Source organism: Pleurodeles waltl, chromosome 3_2 (assembly GCF_031143425.1).
Source record: "Pleurodeles waltl isolate 20211129_DDA chromosome 3_2, aPleWal1.hap1.20221129, whole genome shotgun sequence".
NCBI classification, from domain to species: domain Eukaryota; kingdom Metazoa; phylum Chordata; class Amphibia; order Caudata; family Salamandridae; genus Pleurodeles; species Pleurodeles waltl.
In genome coordinates, this window is record NC_090441.1 from 92,582,175 (window position 1) to 92,598,533 (window position 16,359).

Consider the following 16,359-nt stretch of genomic DNA (forward strand, 5'->3'; position numbering starts at 1 on the left):
TTAGTTTCTTCTTCCTAATTTCCTTGAAGCATACTTGAAGCTGCAACATCAGCCAGACTGGTAACCACACACTCTTCTTTCGTTTCATCAATGCAGCCACTGGCCAACATGACAATCCACCATAGCATTCTCGATACGTGGCACATAGTCCTCATCAAAATTGTAATCTAGCAACCTAAAAAACCATCAAGCAATGCGAGGAGTAGCTCTTCCTGTTCCTTTTGTTGTATACACATCCACCAAGCGTTTGTGATCTGTGCTTATTGTAAACTTGCCTCCCCACACATACTGCCTGAAATGTGAAATTCCCCAGTAACAAGCCAGTGCCTCTTTTTCTACAACAGAGTAATTCTGCTCAGCCTGCTCTAATGTTCGGGATACATAGGCCACAATCACATTTTTGCCCTTATCATTTGGCATAAAAACAGCACCCGAACTGTAATTGCTTGCATGGATCATTATGATCGTGGACAACTTAGTATGAAATGGCTTGAAACATGGAGCAGGTGAAATTTTAATCTTCAGCATCATAAAGTCATCTTCACACTATCCACACCGTTCAACTATAACAGCTTTTTTCAGAAGCCTTCGCATATTGTTGGCCTTATCAGAAAATCTGGCAATAAAGTTTGCATAGTATTCTGCCATCCCCAAGAATGAACAATGTTTTTCCTTGTCTTTGGGAATTGGGGCATTCTGAATTGCCCTCACCAAACTGTCCTTTGGTCTTATCCCATTACAATCTGATGATATGTTGAGGACCAATCTAGAGACATACATACTGTTGCCCCATCCAAGTGCTCAGCATTTCATTGATACTGCGAAGAGGGTGGTGATCAATCAAAATGTTCCTGTTTAAATCTCCTAAATCCATACACATTTCAAACCCCCCACCAGCCTTACAAGCCATCACTATAGGCGTCAACCATTCCAACACCTCTAATGGCTCTATTATTCCTTGCTTACATAACCTTTCCAGCTCCATCCTTAATTCCTCCCTCAAAGTTAGCAGCACAGGATTCATGTTGTGCAGTCGCCTTGACATCCTTGCACAGTCTTATCCTACTTTTGAAGTTCATCAACAAATCAACTGTGTGGCAAAACACTTCAAGATATCTAATCTTCCACAATTCAAGTTTGTCTCCACTTTCACCAGTCTCCACACACAATATTTGGTCAGGATTATAGGAATCTAAAATAATTTCCAATTCTCTTTGCTGTGGCCAACCAAGCAAGCTTCCGCCATCCTTGGCCACATATATCTTAGATTGAGCACTGTGGCCTTTGGAATTTACATTGGCTTCAAAACAACCAATTAGCTTAATCTTTCTTCCACCATACGCCATCAGTCTTACATTAGACGGCATCAATATCTCGTCTTCATACAATTGCGTTTGATCTTCTACTATAGTATATCGTGCGCCGGAGTCTGCCATTGTCTTAACAAACTTGCCATTCATGTCTGCTTCACACAAAGGAGCAGCCCAGTCACCTCTTACATCACACACCTGCATGATATACACTTCGCTTGCACTAGAATCATAATTTCTTTAAACTGAATCTAACTGTGGTTGTACTGTGTTGCATTTCTTTCCATACTAGGATTTTGTGTGTAAGCTCCTCTAAAACATCCGTGTGTAATGTCCCTTCTGTTTTCACCTTCTGCATAACTGTCCCAGCCCTTGCCACATTTTGACATTAGCAACATGACATTTTATCCCAAACTTTCAACACATCTTTGTGTTGCCATGGTCGACCACACAGTCCTCTTACTCCTGTACTCTGGTCTTTTCCAATTTGTTATCTTTGCTTCTAACTGCAGTACCACCTGCACCAAACTCAAATTGTTTTGTCATCTGACATATACTTTAATTTCTTGGCTATTTCCACTGCCTTGTCCAATGTAAGTGCCTTAGTCATCAATAACTTTTCTTCAGTGCTTTTTGTCAGATAATGTGAATACCAGTGGATCCCTCAACATTTCACCATGAAATGTCTTGTAATTGCAGGATGCTGCTAATCACTGCAACCCTGGCACAAAGTCATCCATGGACTCTTCTGGCAAATACCCATGCATTAAGAATCTATGTATCGCCACAACTTTTTCGTCTTTTCATACTTAGCATCCAACATCTTTATGGTCTCTTCATATTCATCCATTTCCTCATATTCCTCATCATCCTCTTTCAGTGACGGCAAATGCTTCAGTATTTCTCTACCTTCTGCTCCCAACCAATGTTTGAGTAGAACTAGCTTCCTTTTCTCTGTGAAAATGTCACACCCATAGCTACCAGGTAAGCTAGGAAACCTTCTTTACTTGGATCCGTTCTTTATTGGGTAGACCGGGTGACTGTAAAAATGGTGCAAGAGCAGTTACCCCATTCATAATGAGTAACGAGATCTATCCTTATATTACCATGTAGAGTCAAACGTTCACTTACTGTGTACACAATATATTCATAAAAACATAAAAGCAAGGGGGCTGTGTGGAATGCCAAGAATCACACAATATCTCTTCTGTGTGCTGGGTTCTAGGAGTTCTTTCTTGGAGAATATGTGTAACCGCTTATTAGCCTTTCACTGCTCTTCAGTCCTGGGCGTCTTCGTAAACAAACATGGGCTGCAGGGAGGATGTGTGTTAGCTGAAAACGAAGCAACGCCAATCTACGGTTTGACAAGCCCAGCTCTCCAGATGTTTGTTTGTCCGCTCGCCAACACTGAAATGTCATACTGGGTTTAATGGAAAGATTCTTTATTTTCCAGTAGAAATGCAAACAGGACTGGCACCTCTCCGCCCTGTCAACCACCAACCGCCTGTTGCAGGTTTGCACTCTCACCTCAGCCCCCCTCTACGTTATACATTACCTGCATGACGAAAGCGCGGATACCACAGATAGTCTCTCCCAACTGGCTCTTTGAGTTGTCACCACAGTTTGCTATTGACCTTTTTTCAAAACGTGGGTTTCAAACCCGACAAGAGGAGAAAAGAAAGGGTGAGAAAGACTTGTTGATGTCAACAGTCTGTTTAGTTTAATTGGATTGATTTACAGGAGCCACCCACTGAAGAGGAAAGAGAGTTCTCGTTACCCAGTCCTGGATCTCCCACACTACCTAACCTGTCAGTTTACCTCACTGTTTGTTTGCTATCTTACCTCTGCACCTCCTTCCTCTGCTTCTCTCTATCTTGTCCCTGATTCTCACTAACTCCCTTTCTCTACCACTGCTTATTATTCTCTATTATTACATTCTGTCCCTCTCCCTGGACCTCCTTCTGTAGTGCAACTCACCCTCTCTACTTCACCTCTATCTCTCTATATAGTTATGTATCTCTCTCCCTCACTTTTCTGCTGCTCCCTATACCTCACAACTCTCTCAAATTCCCTTTCCCTCTTTAGCACTGTATCAGCTTCACTTCCCTTTTCTACCTTGTATCTGTCCCTCTACTTCACCTCTCTCTCTACAAACATCTCTCTACCCTCATCTTTCTTTCTGTTTTTCTCTCTGCTTTCTTTACCTGACCTGTCTTTCCATACCCCACTGTTCATTTTGCCTTACTGTCTGTCTTTCTCTTGACTCTGTACCCTGGAGCTCTCTCTATTTCCCCCACTACTTCACCTATCTACCTGCCTACCCTATCCCTCTCGAACTCACATTTCAGGCTTACCTCACCCTTTATCTCTGTGAACCTCAATTCGTCCCTCTCTCTACATTTCATTTTCCATATCTCTTGTTCACAATAACTCTTTTTCTTCCTCTGAAATCACACTAATCTCTTTCTCTACCTATGTCTTTCTTTCTGCCTATATCACTTTTCTTTCTTCTCCTTATGTCTCTCTACCTCACCTGTCTCTCTACGTCATCTTTGTTTCTACCTAACTTCTCCCTCTACTTCATTTTTCGCTATACTGTTCTTTTTCCTTATTTTTCTTACTTATGTGTCCTGAATTCTCCCATTTCTCTTACTCAGCAGATTCGGAGGTCAATGTCTGATCAGGGAAGTGTAGACAGAAATAGGAAGTACAATGCGAGGGAAGAGAATTAATCAGATTTTACATAATGGAAAGGTAAAAAGTCTTGGGGTAGTGCTGTGATTTTTCCCGGTTGTAGCAAGAATACCTGTTGTGAAGGGGGATTCATTTGTCATTAGGAATATTCAGCAATTGAATCTATAATTTCAAGCTCTTTGTGCATGTTTTATGTAAGTATTAGGCACTAGACAATTAAATAGCCACCAAGCTAAATTTACAGTGTCATTCCTATAATTAGAGTAATAGGCTGCTTCTATACAGAACTATGGGGGTCCGGTGACCGCCAGAGCCAACGACCGCGGAAGCACCGCCAACAGGCTGGCGGTGCTTCCTGGGCCATTCTGACCGCGGCGGTAAAGCCGTGGTCAAAAAAGGGGAACCAGCGGTTTCCCGCCGGTTTTCCCCTGGCCCAGGGAATCCGCCATGGCGGCGCTGCTTGCCCGCCATCCCGTTCCTGGCGGTTTCTACCGCCAGGAACAGGATGGCGGGAACGGGTGTCGTGGGGCCCCCTAACAGGGCCCCATAAAGATTTTCAGTGTCTGCTTTGCAGACACTGAAAATCGCGACGGGTGCCACTGCACCCGTCGCACCCCTTCAACTCCGCCGGCTCCATTCGGAGCCGGCTTCATTGTTGAAGGGGCTTTCCCGCTGGGCTGGCGGGCGGCCTTCTGGCGGTCGCCCGCCGGCCCAGCGGGAAAGTCAGAATGACCGCCGCAGTCATTTGACCGCGGTACGGTCTTTTGGCGGTTCCCGCCAGGCGGGTGGCTTCCGCCGCCCGCCGGGGTCGGAATGACCCCCTATATGTGCAGTGGTGCTGTTGGAAGACAAAAACATTTAGCTTCAAACACGAAAAGGACTTGCTTTCAGTGCTTGTTCAAGATGTCTTTTGGTACTATTTGGCTACTGAACCTTGGTACTATTTGGCCACTTGGGCAAACTGAGCTTTTGGCTGTATTTGTTGGGCCCCCATTTTTAAAAGATTGACATATAACTCAGTATTGTTTGGCATCATAAAGACTTGAATTAGCTGAAATTTGGTAATAGATTGAAAGTTGTTCCAAACATAAGACCCCAAAATATATTTGATTGGGCCGTACACACCCTTAAGATGTCACTGTAAATGAAAGAATCTTTTTGGGAAGTTCATCCATCTTATTTGGATAAGAAACCATTTATTGGGTAAGGATTGCTAAACTAGGCAGGCATTTATGAAATGCCTCAGAGAATGCGTAAAAATACATAAAAAAGGAAAATTGGAGAGAAAGAGGAAGTTGTGTTCTTCTATGGAATCAGAACTCAACCTATAGAGGGACTGGTGGCAGTTCTTAGGAGGTGTGCACAGGGTAGCGAAATAACCTTGATACAGACACATGTAGGAACGGGCCACAAGAATTCTCACTTCTATTTATTTATCGCTTCAGCTGCCTCTGGGTGCATGTGCCATGGGGATGTCCCCCACGCAGGTGTCTGATGGATAACTACATTCCTCCCCACTTTGGATCATGTGTCCCTTTTGTCCACTCGACAAACTACTTTTCAATGACATCCATTGCGTCCTGCCGCTCCAGTTATTTTTAGCTTGCAGCCAGAGGTAGTAAGGCACCCTAATGTGTCTCAGGGCAATTAGTTTTACCACTTCGTCAATGTGTAACTTGACTGCATAGCAAAGACCATTAAACACGTTCAAACTCCTTGATGATGTTTTCCACTTGACAGTCGTAAATCTGCCTCACGAAGAAGACCACCCCCGCTCCCTCAGCTGTGTAACAGCCGGTGAACGAGCCCGTTTCTTCGCTGGTGACATGAAATTTGCTTTTGACAGCCTGCGGACCATGGCACATTTTTCTCTTGTATGTCTTAGGTGGGGCAACGGTTCATGCCGACTGTAAGCATAGATTCTAATGCAGTGTGAACTTAATGGGGTTGGGGCAATTTAGAGCTTAAAACTGGCTATAGTACATCAAATTCACCTATGGCCCAGAGTGTCTCTTGAGTGTTGTCCCCATAAACTCCACCTCACACATCAGTTGTGTTCAGTGCTTAATTGGAGGCAGTGATTTCCGGTGGTCAGCACCACCATTTAATGATCAGCACCAGCACTTATGACAGTCTGCAACATAGTGGTGCTGGCTTTCTGATACTTAAGTAGTTATTTTATAATTAAATATACAATAAAAATGAACAACACCTGTCATCCAAGCCAATGTTATAGCGTTGGCTGGCCTGAATAATCTGAATTGTCCCACTTGTAGGATTGTGATGGTTAGTACTTGTGTTGATACTGTCATTAGCCGCGCTGGCAGAGGCAAAGAGTGGTGCAAGCTGCAGTGTCCTCCTGAGAAGCGCCCTGCAACTTACTTTTTTTTTTTTTTTTTACAAATTAGGCATTTTTTGTGCTCTTTTCATCCTTATCCCCTTTCTGGCAAAGGGAACCAAGAAATTTCTTCTTCATCTGACACCCTCCCACCCCAAAAGGGAGTTGGGGGGCCTGTCTTTGTCTGCAGTTCAGCGTTGCTTGTGATGGTGTACAGTGGTGGGGAATGTGCTTGTCCGTTGATTGGATCATCACTCTTCCTTGATGCCTCCTTGCAAAGTGGTTCAGTTTGCCCCATTTGGAGCTGGACAATGAATGGCCGGGTGCAGTGCTAGGCCACAGTTACCGTGCTGGTTTCAAGAGGCACATGGTACTGCAGCAGTTTGAGGTGGTCATTTACACTCTACGGGATCAGCAACCTTCTCACTGTGTTGTGGTGCGGGCAGATATTATTTCAGGGATGCCCTTGACAGTGTGGCACCCATCTGCTCTGCTGTTTTTCAAGAGCTAATGAGAGCGAGCTTACACCAGCATGTGCTCCAGCTTCAACCCTGGTTCACAAAGGATCAGCCAGCATAGTACTGATGATCTGCACCCCAGAATTAGTTGAGCCTAGACTTCTTTCACAGAGTGGTCAGTGGTGCAGATGCTGCCCATTTCTTGTTGCAAAGCATCCCTTGGTTCTACTCAGCCACTGCAACTGAGCACCAAATTCCCTACTTCCTCCTTCACGCTGGGTGCTGGCTTGGGGACTCTAGGTTTCTGCCTATAAATTTGCTGCACTGAGAATTGGTAGTATTTGTATAGAATTTAAAGAATAAAGTAAAGTGCATTGTTTAACATTGTCACAGAGATATTTCTTTGGCTGTTTATACCCACAGTCACCCAACGGGTCAGATACCAGATGATGGGCCACATTTAGCCTAAAGCAAATCAAATAGTACCTTGATTGGGAATTTATCACATACTTAAAGTAACTTTCAATTACAGATGGCATGTTACATAACTGCCTTTCATAAAAATTATACCCCACCCCACATGTTATGGAAGGAGCCCTCAAAAAGCTTAGCCACTTAATTGCGGGGCACCTATCTAAAGACTGACAATCCTTCACAATGGCTTTTGTTAGGCCCGCCTCTGGTTTCCCCCATGTTGCTGTCCATAAGATTGCCCCCTTAATCTTCATCACATCCTCTATATTTGATGTCCCCAACTTCTCATGGCATACAAAAGCAGAACATGACTGTTGCCGACAATCTAAAAACTGTTTCAAGTGCTCTGATGCACTGTTGGTTTCTAACCTTGATTATGTTATCCCATGATAAAGATTTATCCAGTGTGACCCCAAGTATTTAAAAGTGGTAACTGAACTCAGCGTAGTACCCGCAATATAGTGCTTCCTAGGTTTGGAGATTTGTGGGCCAAATCTCATAATGTAGGATTCAGACAAATTGTTGATAACCCCAAATTAGTCATTAATTTAAAGAGTCCAATATATGTTGCAGCCCATTTGCAGTCCTGGCCAGCGGGACTGCGTCATCTGCATATAGCAGTACAGGAAGTCACCACCTTGCTGCAGAAGAATGTCCTCTACTTTGTTTGTGTAATGAAAACAGGAAAGGCGCCAACACACACCCTTGGCACACACCCCGGTTTATATAAAATGGATCAGTTAGTTCCGCACTTTGACCATAATGCATTTAACTCAATAAGTTGACCAACAGCTTCTCTATCCTTTTCTCTTGCATCAACATCCACAACTTAGATATGCCAACATTATCAGATGCAGAGCTGAGGTCCATGAATGCCAGATAGATGGGATACTTTTTTATGTAGACATATTTACTGACTATCAACTCTACCATTCTGACTTGATCTGACAGTATTCCTCTCTCCTCCATCCAAGCCTCTAGTTAATCCAGCAGAACTCTCCCCTGAATGTTTACCAGAGTCCAGGACGGAGATTACATTGCAACAGGTTGGATCATTCCTGTCTCCCTTCTTAAAGATAGGTATTATAATTGCCCTTGATTATGAGCTAGGTAATCTATAGAGGAATGTCCCCCTAAACACCCTTGTAAGTAATGGGTCCCACAGTGGAATATTTCCCTTTAATATATCCACTGATACACCATCAGGGCCTGGTGTCTTATTGCTGAGGCTCCTATTATTTTGCACGTTTCACTGCAGTAATCTCAATGGGACTAATTTTAGTTGTCTCCCTGTAGCTGATAGGGCTGCTCACCTCTCATTCAGCAAGCGTGAAGAGTAAAACACCTTAAAGTTTTTAACCCGGGTTTAAGGTGGGATCAGATTCTCTACCTTGGACGTATGAGCTTCAGCCAAAAAAAGGGGGCATTCATCACCTTCCAAACACTTTGCTGATCTCTAGTCTAAATCGCTATCAGGAAAGCCTTCGATGCTTCATCGCTGATAACAGGCTTTGCGGGCAGAAAAACTTTATATGCTTTCCTGCGGGACTATATTTTTAATAGTGAATGCATCTCCCTTTTTAAGACCCTTGAGAGGCTACAATGTGCTTGTCAACAAAAATGGTCAACACTTACGTGAAATATCCTCAGGTAGGGCGGACCTAACTAGCTCACCTATATACTCAAAAGAAGAAATAATTTCTGCTGGACTAGAATCCTCCTCAAGACATCTCATCATAGGGCCAGTTACACAGTTGAAAACTGTGCCCAAAACCATATCATTATCAATATCTGCCAATTTTCTTGTCAGCCTTAAAATGGCAGTTAAGGGCTTGTAGTAACTAATACTGATGGGTAGCACTTTATATAATGTAACATGAAACAATAGATCATATGATAACAGAATATAGTCTATAACACTATTAAAACCCCCATCCGCATAGGTGGGTAACCCAATTTCATTTGGGTGTTTGAGATCCACCGCATATTCCAGGTTGTGTTTTTGTAAGAGTATTAAGAATATCTCCATAAGTGTTGTGATCAAAGTGCACACCATCGTCGCCCCTCCCATCAAGAAAATCACAGATTGATTCACGGTATTTTTTACACAGCTAAATATTAAAGTCTCCCGCCTATAGTATCCTTGGCATACAATTATTTTTAAGAACTTGTCCAGGTCATGGTACAGTGTCTCAATTACATCTTTAGATCGTTGATTACATTTTTTATAATAAAAACGTATAAGCAAAGCATCCATTCCATACCCTAAATGAATATACAACATCTGATGATACTGCAGCAGGAATTAATGCTGACCACAGTATGAGGATGGGTCCCTTTCACTTTTTGCCTATCACTCCCAGATTGTACTCCATAACTTGTTGATCATCAATCTGTATCTTAATGCTAATGGTGCAAATGACTTAAGTAGTATGATGTCATATCAGTTTTTTAGATGTCACCCCGCCCCATGCCATAACACCGTCAGCCACTGAATTCCTCCCAAAATAGTAATTTGGGTGATAAAAGTATCCAGTTGGAACCACTTTGATCTTACTAATATCTCTTGCAGAGAGGATGCCTTGTGATGAAAGGACTTGGCTGCTGCTGGATCTCTGAAGTTTATTACGACACTTTCTCCATCCTCCATCTTCCTATTGTGGCCCAACCAAGAGACCCTTCTCAGCATAATGATGATGTTGATTTAGGCCAAGCCTTGAAGTAATTCAATTGGTTACCTTAATTTTAAGATCGGGCCACCCTTCTACCTAGTTTGGGTCTTGTAGCTCTACTTTTTAAAACAATCACATATGGTGTTGCAGTTAGAGGCAGCTGTAACACTATCTGGTTTCCAACATACGCCTGTTATTTTTTCCCTGCCTTGCCATTGATTTCTGCAAGAGGTTTGCATCTTGCCCCAATAATTGTCTACATCTGAAGCAGTAAGGACATCTGAGGCTGTATTAAATTGGATTCTCCCCCTGCCCCTCATAGATAGTTGACCGGTGCTGTACTAGATTTATGGGTCTCTTTCATTTTTCAATCATTTTGTTGACTGGACAGTTCTCCCTCTTGGATTGTTTCAAGAAATCAGTCATACTCCACTCTAGGCTGCTAAGTGTATTTAACATAGGGTCACACAACACTTTGACAATGCATTCCAGACTATTCACCCTGTCCAATAATTGAGAAATTAGGGCAGCAAACTCATGGCCCAAAATAGACTTATGAGCTGCATTTTCTGTGTTAGTACACATATGGACTTTTGGATGTAACAGGTGCTTTGGGGGCTTTATTTAGTAGTCGAGGCAGTTGGGTGGGCTATCTTTTTATTTCTTTGCTGGTGGGTTAGAGTAGATGGGGGAGGGATTTTATCTGGGCTGATAGTTAAAGCATCAGAATGTATGCAGAAATTCAATGCTGCTCTTAGTCCAGATCCCTTTCAGGGTCCTTCTACCCTGTTGTCTGACTGCTGCCCAGACTCTTCACTTAGACTACAGTTTGCTTCCACTAATCCCCTCAAAGGAACTGGGACAATAATTGGGTGTTGTGTAGAAGTTTGCACAGCCCCCCAGTGCGTCTTACACCAGTAGTATCTCTGAATTTATTCCCCCAAAGCACTCATCAGAAAATTTGTAATTGATGCAATAACAGTCTTGCTCCTCCCCACGCTGACTTAGTTTCCTCTTATCCATTTTTTGGTGGTGATGCCTCAGAGGTAGATTTATGGAACCTTAACACAGCCTTTATGTGGTAAGAGGACTCTGCCTTGTAGAGCCAAGAGATGTGGCCCGCCCCTCCTGGGATCTGGCGGTCTTCGCCTGAGCGCAGCCCGGGCATGTCTCGCACTGCTGGAAGAATCACTATCTTATGAGGATCCTCTTGGTTCTGACAGACTGGAGTCACAGGTAAGTGCCCCACGCTGCAGAAGAATCACCATCTTATGAGGAGCCTCCTGGCCCCTGCACATCCGCAGTGGCCTCTGGACTTTCTGGTCTCCACGGGCTGGTGTCACAGTTTGCAGGTTCCTTGATCACATGTGGGCCTTGAAATGATCCTCATGACCAGTGTGGTGTCTCGTGGGAGGTATGCGCATTGTAGTGGGTGCACATCACTTGATGCAGACACAGAAAGTACTGGTGTGGGATGGGGCATGTGTGGTCTCACTTCCACTTATCCCTTCAGTAGCGCTGGCCTCTGGCGGTACGTGATGTAGTGATTTTGCCCCCATGCACTCAATATACTTCAGAAGAGAAGCAAAATAAAAGGGGAGCGGGAAGGATAAGCTTCCTAGAATGTATCTTTTGTCCCAGAGCATAATTCTGTTTAAATTAATTTTTGTCTGTTTTTTCACATAGGAAGATAAAGAGGCCATGTTTGATGTTTTCGATACCATCTGCGCAGTACTTCAGGTGGCAACTGGAGTAATTTCGACACTACTGGTTAGAGAAAAACAAAATTACATTTACATTGTTCATGTGTGTATTAAATTCAGTGTGTAACAGATTTCTAACTAGTGCTGTTGTTTGTGTAGATAAACAAAGAGGCCATGGAGAAAGCTCTCAGTCCAGATATGCTGGCCACAGACATTGCCTATTACTTAGTTAGAAAAGGGGTGAGTATTTGAAAGCAATCTGATTGTATTTTAATGTTTATTTCATGAAGAGCTTGGTCAAGTTCGGTGTAACCCCTTATTATATGTACGTAAACAGTCATCTCTTAATATGAAAGGGGATCGCCAAGGAGGCTTGTGTTTCTGAACCATCTTTGTGACCTCACCAGAGCTATTTATTAATTTGTTGAATCCAGGTGACGTAGACCTTTTTTACTTGGGTACTTTGTCCACCATCATACTTCATGCTGCTATATATTTAATCTGGATAGCAACTGCATCCTCAGTGATTAGGGGTGGTGTTGATGGTTGTGATCCACAGAATATTTTATCTGGGCATTTGTTAAAGTGCTGCTAATCACCCTGTGGTAATCCGAGGGCACTTTAGGTATAGGTATGTAAAGAGGAATGAGAATTGCATTGTAATATGGTTGAAAAAAACCAGTGTAGAAGAAGTAGTTTATCATACAGCAGCCATGCACAGTATCTAGGACGATGTCTACTCAGGGCCGGCTTTAGGACTGGTGGCGCCCTGTGCAACAGTTTATTGTGGCGCCCCTCCCCCCCACCCCCATGACATCCTCCTCGGTTTCACTCACTACCACCGGCAAATGTGCCCCTCATTTCTCCATCACTCCCCTTTTACATACATTCATGTTCTTTAAAGCACTTGTAAAGGCTGGCATTACTAATCCACTCAGCTAGCCGCATAAAATATATACAAAAATAAGAGCCCCTAGCGCCATTCTAACGCCACATTATTGTAAATTTTTTCTTCCCTTGGTTACAGTGGGCCTCTGGGTGCTTTGCAAGATTAGCGTCAACATTTTTTACGCTAATCCTGCAAAGCGCTTGACTAACGTAAAAAATTCTGTCGCTAGTCCTCTAACTAACACCATGGTGTGCCATATTTTAAATATGACGCACGTATGGTGGCATTAGGGGGCGCTAAGGGATGCAAGAAAAGTGGCGCTGCACTGTATGCAGCGCCACTTTTCTTAAATATGCCCCATAGTTCTGTTTTTTGCAGCAGGCATATTAACCCTCTATGCTACATTATATTGAGTCAAAGCTGCCAATAGGCAAAACTCCGATCTCTCCCTTTAGCAGGAACATTAATCACAAGATTTTCTTGACATTTTAATTGTTTCTTGAAGGCTAAAAGCACAAGGAACTTTTCAGGAGGTGCTTTTAAATCGCAAGTTTCGTAAGTAATTGCTAAACACAGCTCCCCCCTGAGGCCAGCGCCCGGTGCAGTCGCACCGCTCGCACTGCCCAAAAGCTGGCCCTTTGTCCACTGGAGAAAACCTATCATCAAATATGTCCTAAACAAGATCACAAAGTTTTAAAAAGAGCAAGAGTCCTGAGGGTCTAGGTGGAAAGGTAAATCCTGCCTTAGGCATCTAAGCTGGTGGGGGCTGTCAGGGGGAGGCTATGATTATCCAAATTCCAAGGACAAGAGAAAAGTCTTTAATGAGCTTCAGAGTTTGAAGTTATTTTCCAGTCCAACGTTAAGAGTTGGAGAATCCAAGGGGGGTTGGTAGGGAGGACAAAACATGGACAGACTGACCACCAAATCTCCTATAGGTGATCGGCCATGTCAACAATAGGCACCGTTGAAGATCTGAGCATTCTGGTTCGTTGGTAAGGAACAAATAGTGTTGTATTGTTGTCCTGTAATTGCTCATGGAGAACATTATGTGTGAGGCACACTGTTTTAATGCTCACTCTTCTTTTCACTCTTAGTAGAATTATTTTAGGGCTGGGGTGATATAGTTGTGTAATTTCAGGCCAAGCAGTTTTGTGAGAGGTATGCTGGGAAAATCAGTATATAGGCGGTTGCATTAATCCAGGCATGACCTGACCACAGTGAGGATTAAAGTGATTTTTAGAGACTAGTGGAGCAGCGCTATTACCCATTTGAGCAAGCCAGGATAGTAGAAAGCTGTCTTGGAGGCCATATCTGGGGGGTAAATGATATCTCTCTTTCAAAGAGCACACCCAAATTGTGTTCTTTGTTTACAAGTATGGAGGTGGCTGAGTTAATCTTACAAAGTAACGTGGAGGATTTTTTTAATTTCACCATTCAAACAAGACAGTTATTCTGCATCCATAGATGAACCCGATAGAGGCAAAGGTTAAGAAGGTTGTCAGGTTTGAGGTGGAACTGTGTGTCATCTGCATACAAACATTATCATGTGAAAGTCCAACATCTCAGCCAGGGGTGCACTGTAAGTGTTAAATAGCACGTGTACTAGGGTAGATTTCTGACAGATGCTGCATGTGATGCTTGCTGTTCTACAAAGTTATGTTTCTAATTTAATGAGAACAGTTTTGTAGGAAAATGTGAACCATGACAGCCCACTTTCCTGATGTTCACCAGTGTAGACTTTCTTTTTGTTTGCACCTTGTGGTCTCTGGTTTCAAAAGTGGCTGAGTGATCTTATAGTTTCAATGCATAAGGGTATCCCTATTCCTGAGGATAGAGAAGTCCTTTCCTTTTGTGCTCTCTGAACTTCTCTGGCATCTGAAGCCTGACTGAAAGTCACTTAGAGTGCAGTAGGTCTCCATGAGGAAGGACATTGGTAGGTAACAGCGCTTTACAACACAAGAAAGGTCTGCAGCGGTTCTGTAGTCAGCATCTCTTTGACCCCCAGGTTGAGGTGATGCTGGAAAATATTTTTTAAAAAGGACAAGGTGATCACAAAGACATTGGGTTCCCTGCAAAAACCACCTGCAACTACCAGTTTTCTTTTAAACAAAACAATTGCCCAAGGGTGGAGCCAAAACTACGCCTCTATCAAAAGAATCAGCATATCTTCCACCAACTGGTAGGCACAGGGTACACCAGGGGTGCATACAGAGGAAACATCAGGGGAAAGGTAGAGGTAGCTCCAGAAAAGGAGCATCTGTCTCTAAGTAGTGATGCACCCTACAACCCCCATCAGAGGCCACCCATGGAGGTAGATTACAAGAATTCCTGTCTTGCTGGGAGGAAACCACATCAGACTAGTAGATTCTAGTGGTGGGTCACCACAGCTACTGCGTCAGACTTCCCAAACTACCCTTCCCCCACCCACATTCCACCACACACACACACGTCCTCAGCTGAGACAATCACTGGCTCCTCCAAAGGGAGGAATATAGAGAGTGCCCTCATGCCGTCAAGGGGAAACAGTGTACTTGCTCATTCCCATAAAGGATGGCTCCCTCTGGCCTCTCAGCAGATACAGGCTGTCAGAACATTTCCATATGACAACCTTGCAGGATGCCAATCCTCTGCTCCAACGGGTGAGTGAGTACACGATGGCGTGGAGCCTTAAGGGCTCCTACTTCAACATACATATCCTTTCAGACCACCATCAGTACCTGCTGTTTGTGGTAAGTGAACATCACTACTAGTTTACAGTACTTCCTTTCAGAGTCACTATGGCTCCAAGGGTCTTCACAAACTTTCTAGTGCTGGTGGCTGCTCATCTGCAAAGGGGGACACTCATGTCTTCGTCATCTTGCTGATTGACTGATCAGGAGCAGCTGCAGACAGTAATATCTAGCACACACTCAAGCAGTGATTTTCCTGCTACATTGCTTGAGATTCATCGTAAATACTACCAAGTCCCATAGACGATCTAAACGGATCCCATCCTTCCTGGGATTTGTGATGAATGCAGTTACATGCAAAGCCTACTCAAACGACCAGGCATAATGGATTTGCACATCTCTGCTTACTGTACAACAGGCTCCACATGCACTGCATAAAAGATTGCCTTGTGACACAATGGTCACAAGCAGAGGGTCATAGGGAAAATCTAGTGTTGGTGAAGGCCAACATTCACTGTTTCTAGTGTCTGTAAAACAGCAACAACGTGATGTGGGAAAAGCCCTTTTCAGGTCGACCTTTGCAAGTGACCATTACCACAGAAGCCTCCCACATGGGCTGGGGAGCACATCTTGGCACCATGTCTCTGCAGGGGTGTTGGCCTCTGAACACTGGGTCTACCACATTAATAATCTAGAACTACTAGATGTACATGTAGCTCTCAAAGCCTTTGAAGTCACTTTCAGAACTGGTGCAGGGGATTTAACTCTTGGCAATTCACATTTAGCTTTTAGCGGAATAACTTCGGGGATTGGGGAGCATTTTTGCAGAGCTACTCAGCAGGACTGATCAAAACCTTCATGAGTGGGAACTCCACCTGCAAGTCCTACTCAGGTACTTCCAGAATTGAGGCACCCCGCAAATAGACTTGTTCACCACCCTCGAAAACATGAAATCCCAAATCTTTGTGGCCCCCCACCTGGTTCAGACAGTCCTGGTAGTCCGTGATCCTTGGAATGTCCATCAACCCCCAGGAGAAGTTTATGCTCAGGCCAAACCTTCTCACCCAGCGATAAGGCATATCAGACACCCAGACTCTAGGCAGCTCAATCTGGTGATCTGGCACTTGAGATCATGGAGTCTGGATATCTAAA

General features: G+C 43.7%; 1 protein-coding gene across 1 annotated transcript in view; it reads left to right on the plus strand.

The window, feature by feature from the left end:
• ASL (argininosuccinate lyase) overlaps nt 1-16,359 on the plus strand; it is a 201,960-nt gene that overhangs the window by 158,188 nt on the left and 27,413 nt on the right. The window contains exons 14-15 of the mRNA XM_069226880.1: nt 11,633-11,716; nt 11,809-11,889. Of these exons, the coding sequence (XP_069082981.1) occupies nt 11,633-11,716; nt 11,809-11,889 (165 nt within the window). The remainder of the gene's footprint in view (nt 1-11,632; nt 11,717-11,808; nt 11,890-16,359) is intronic.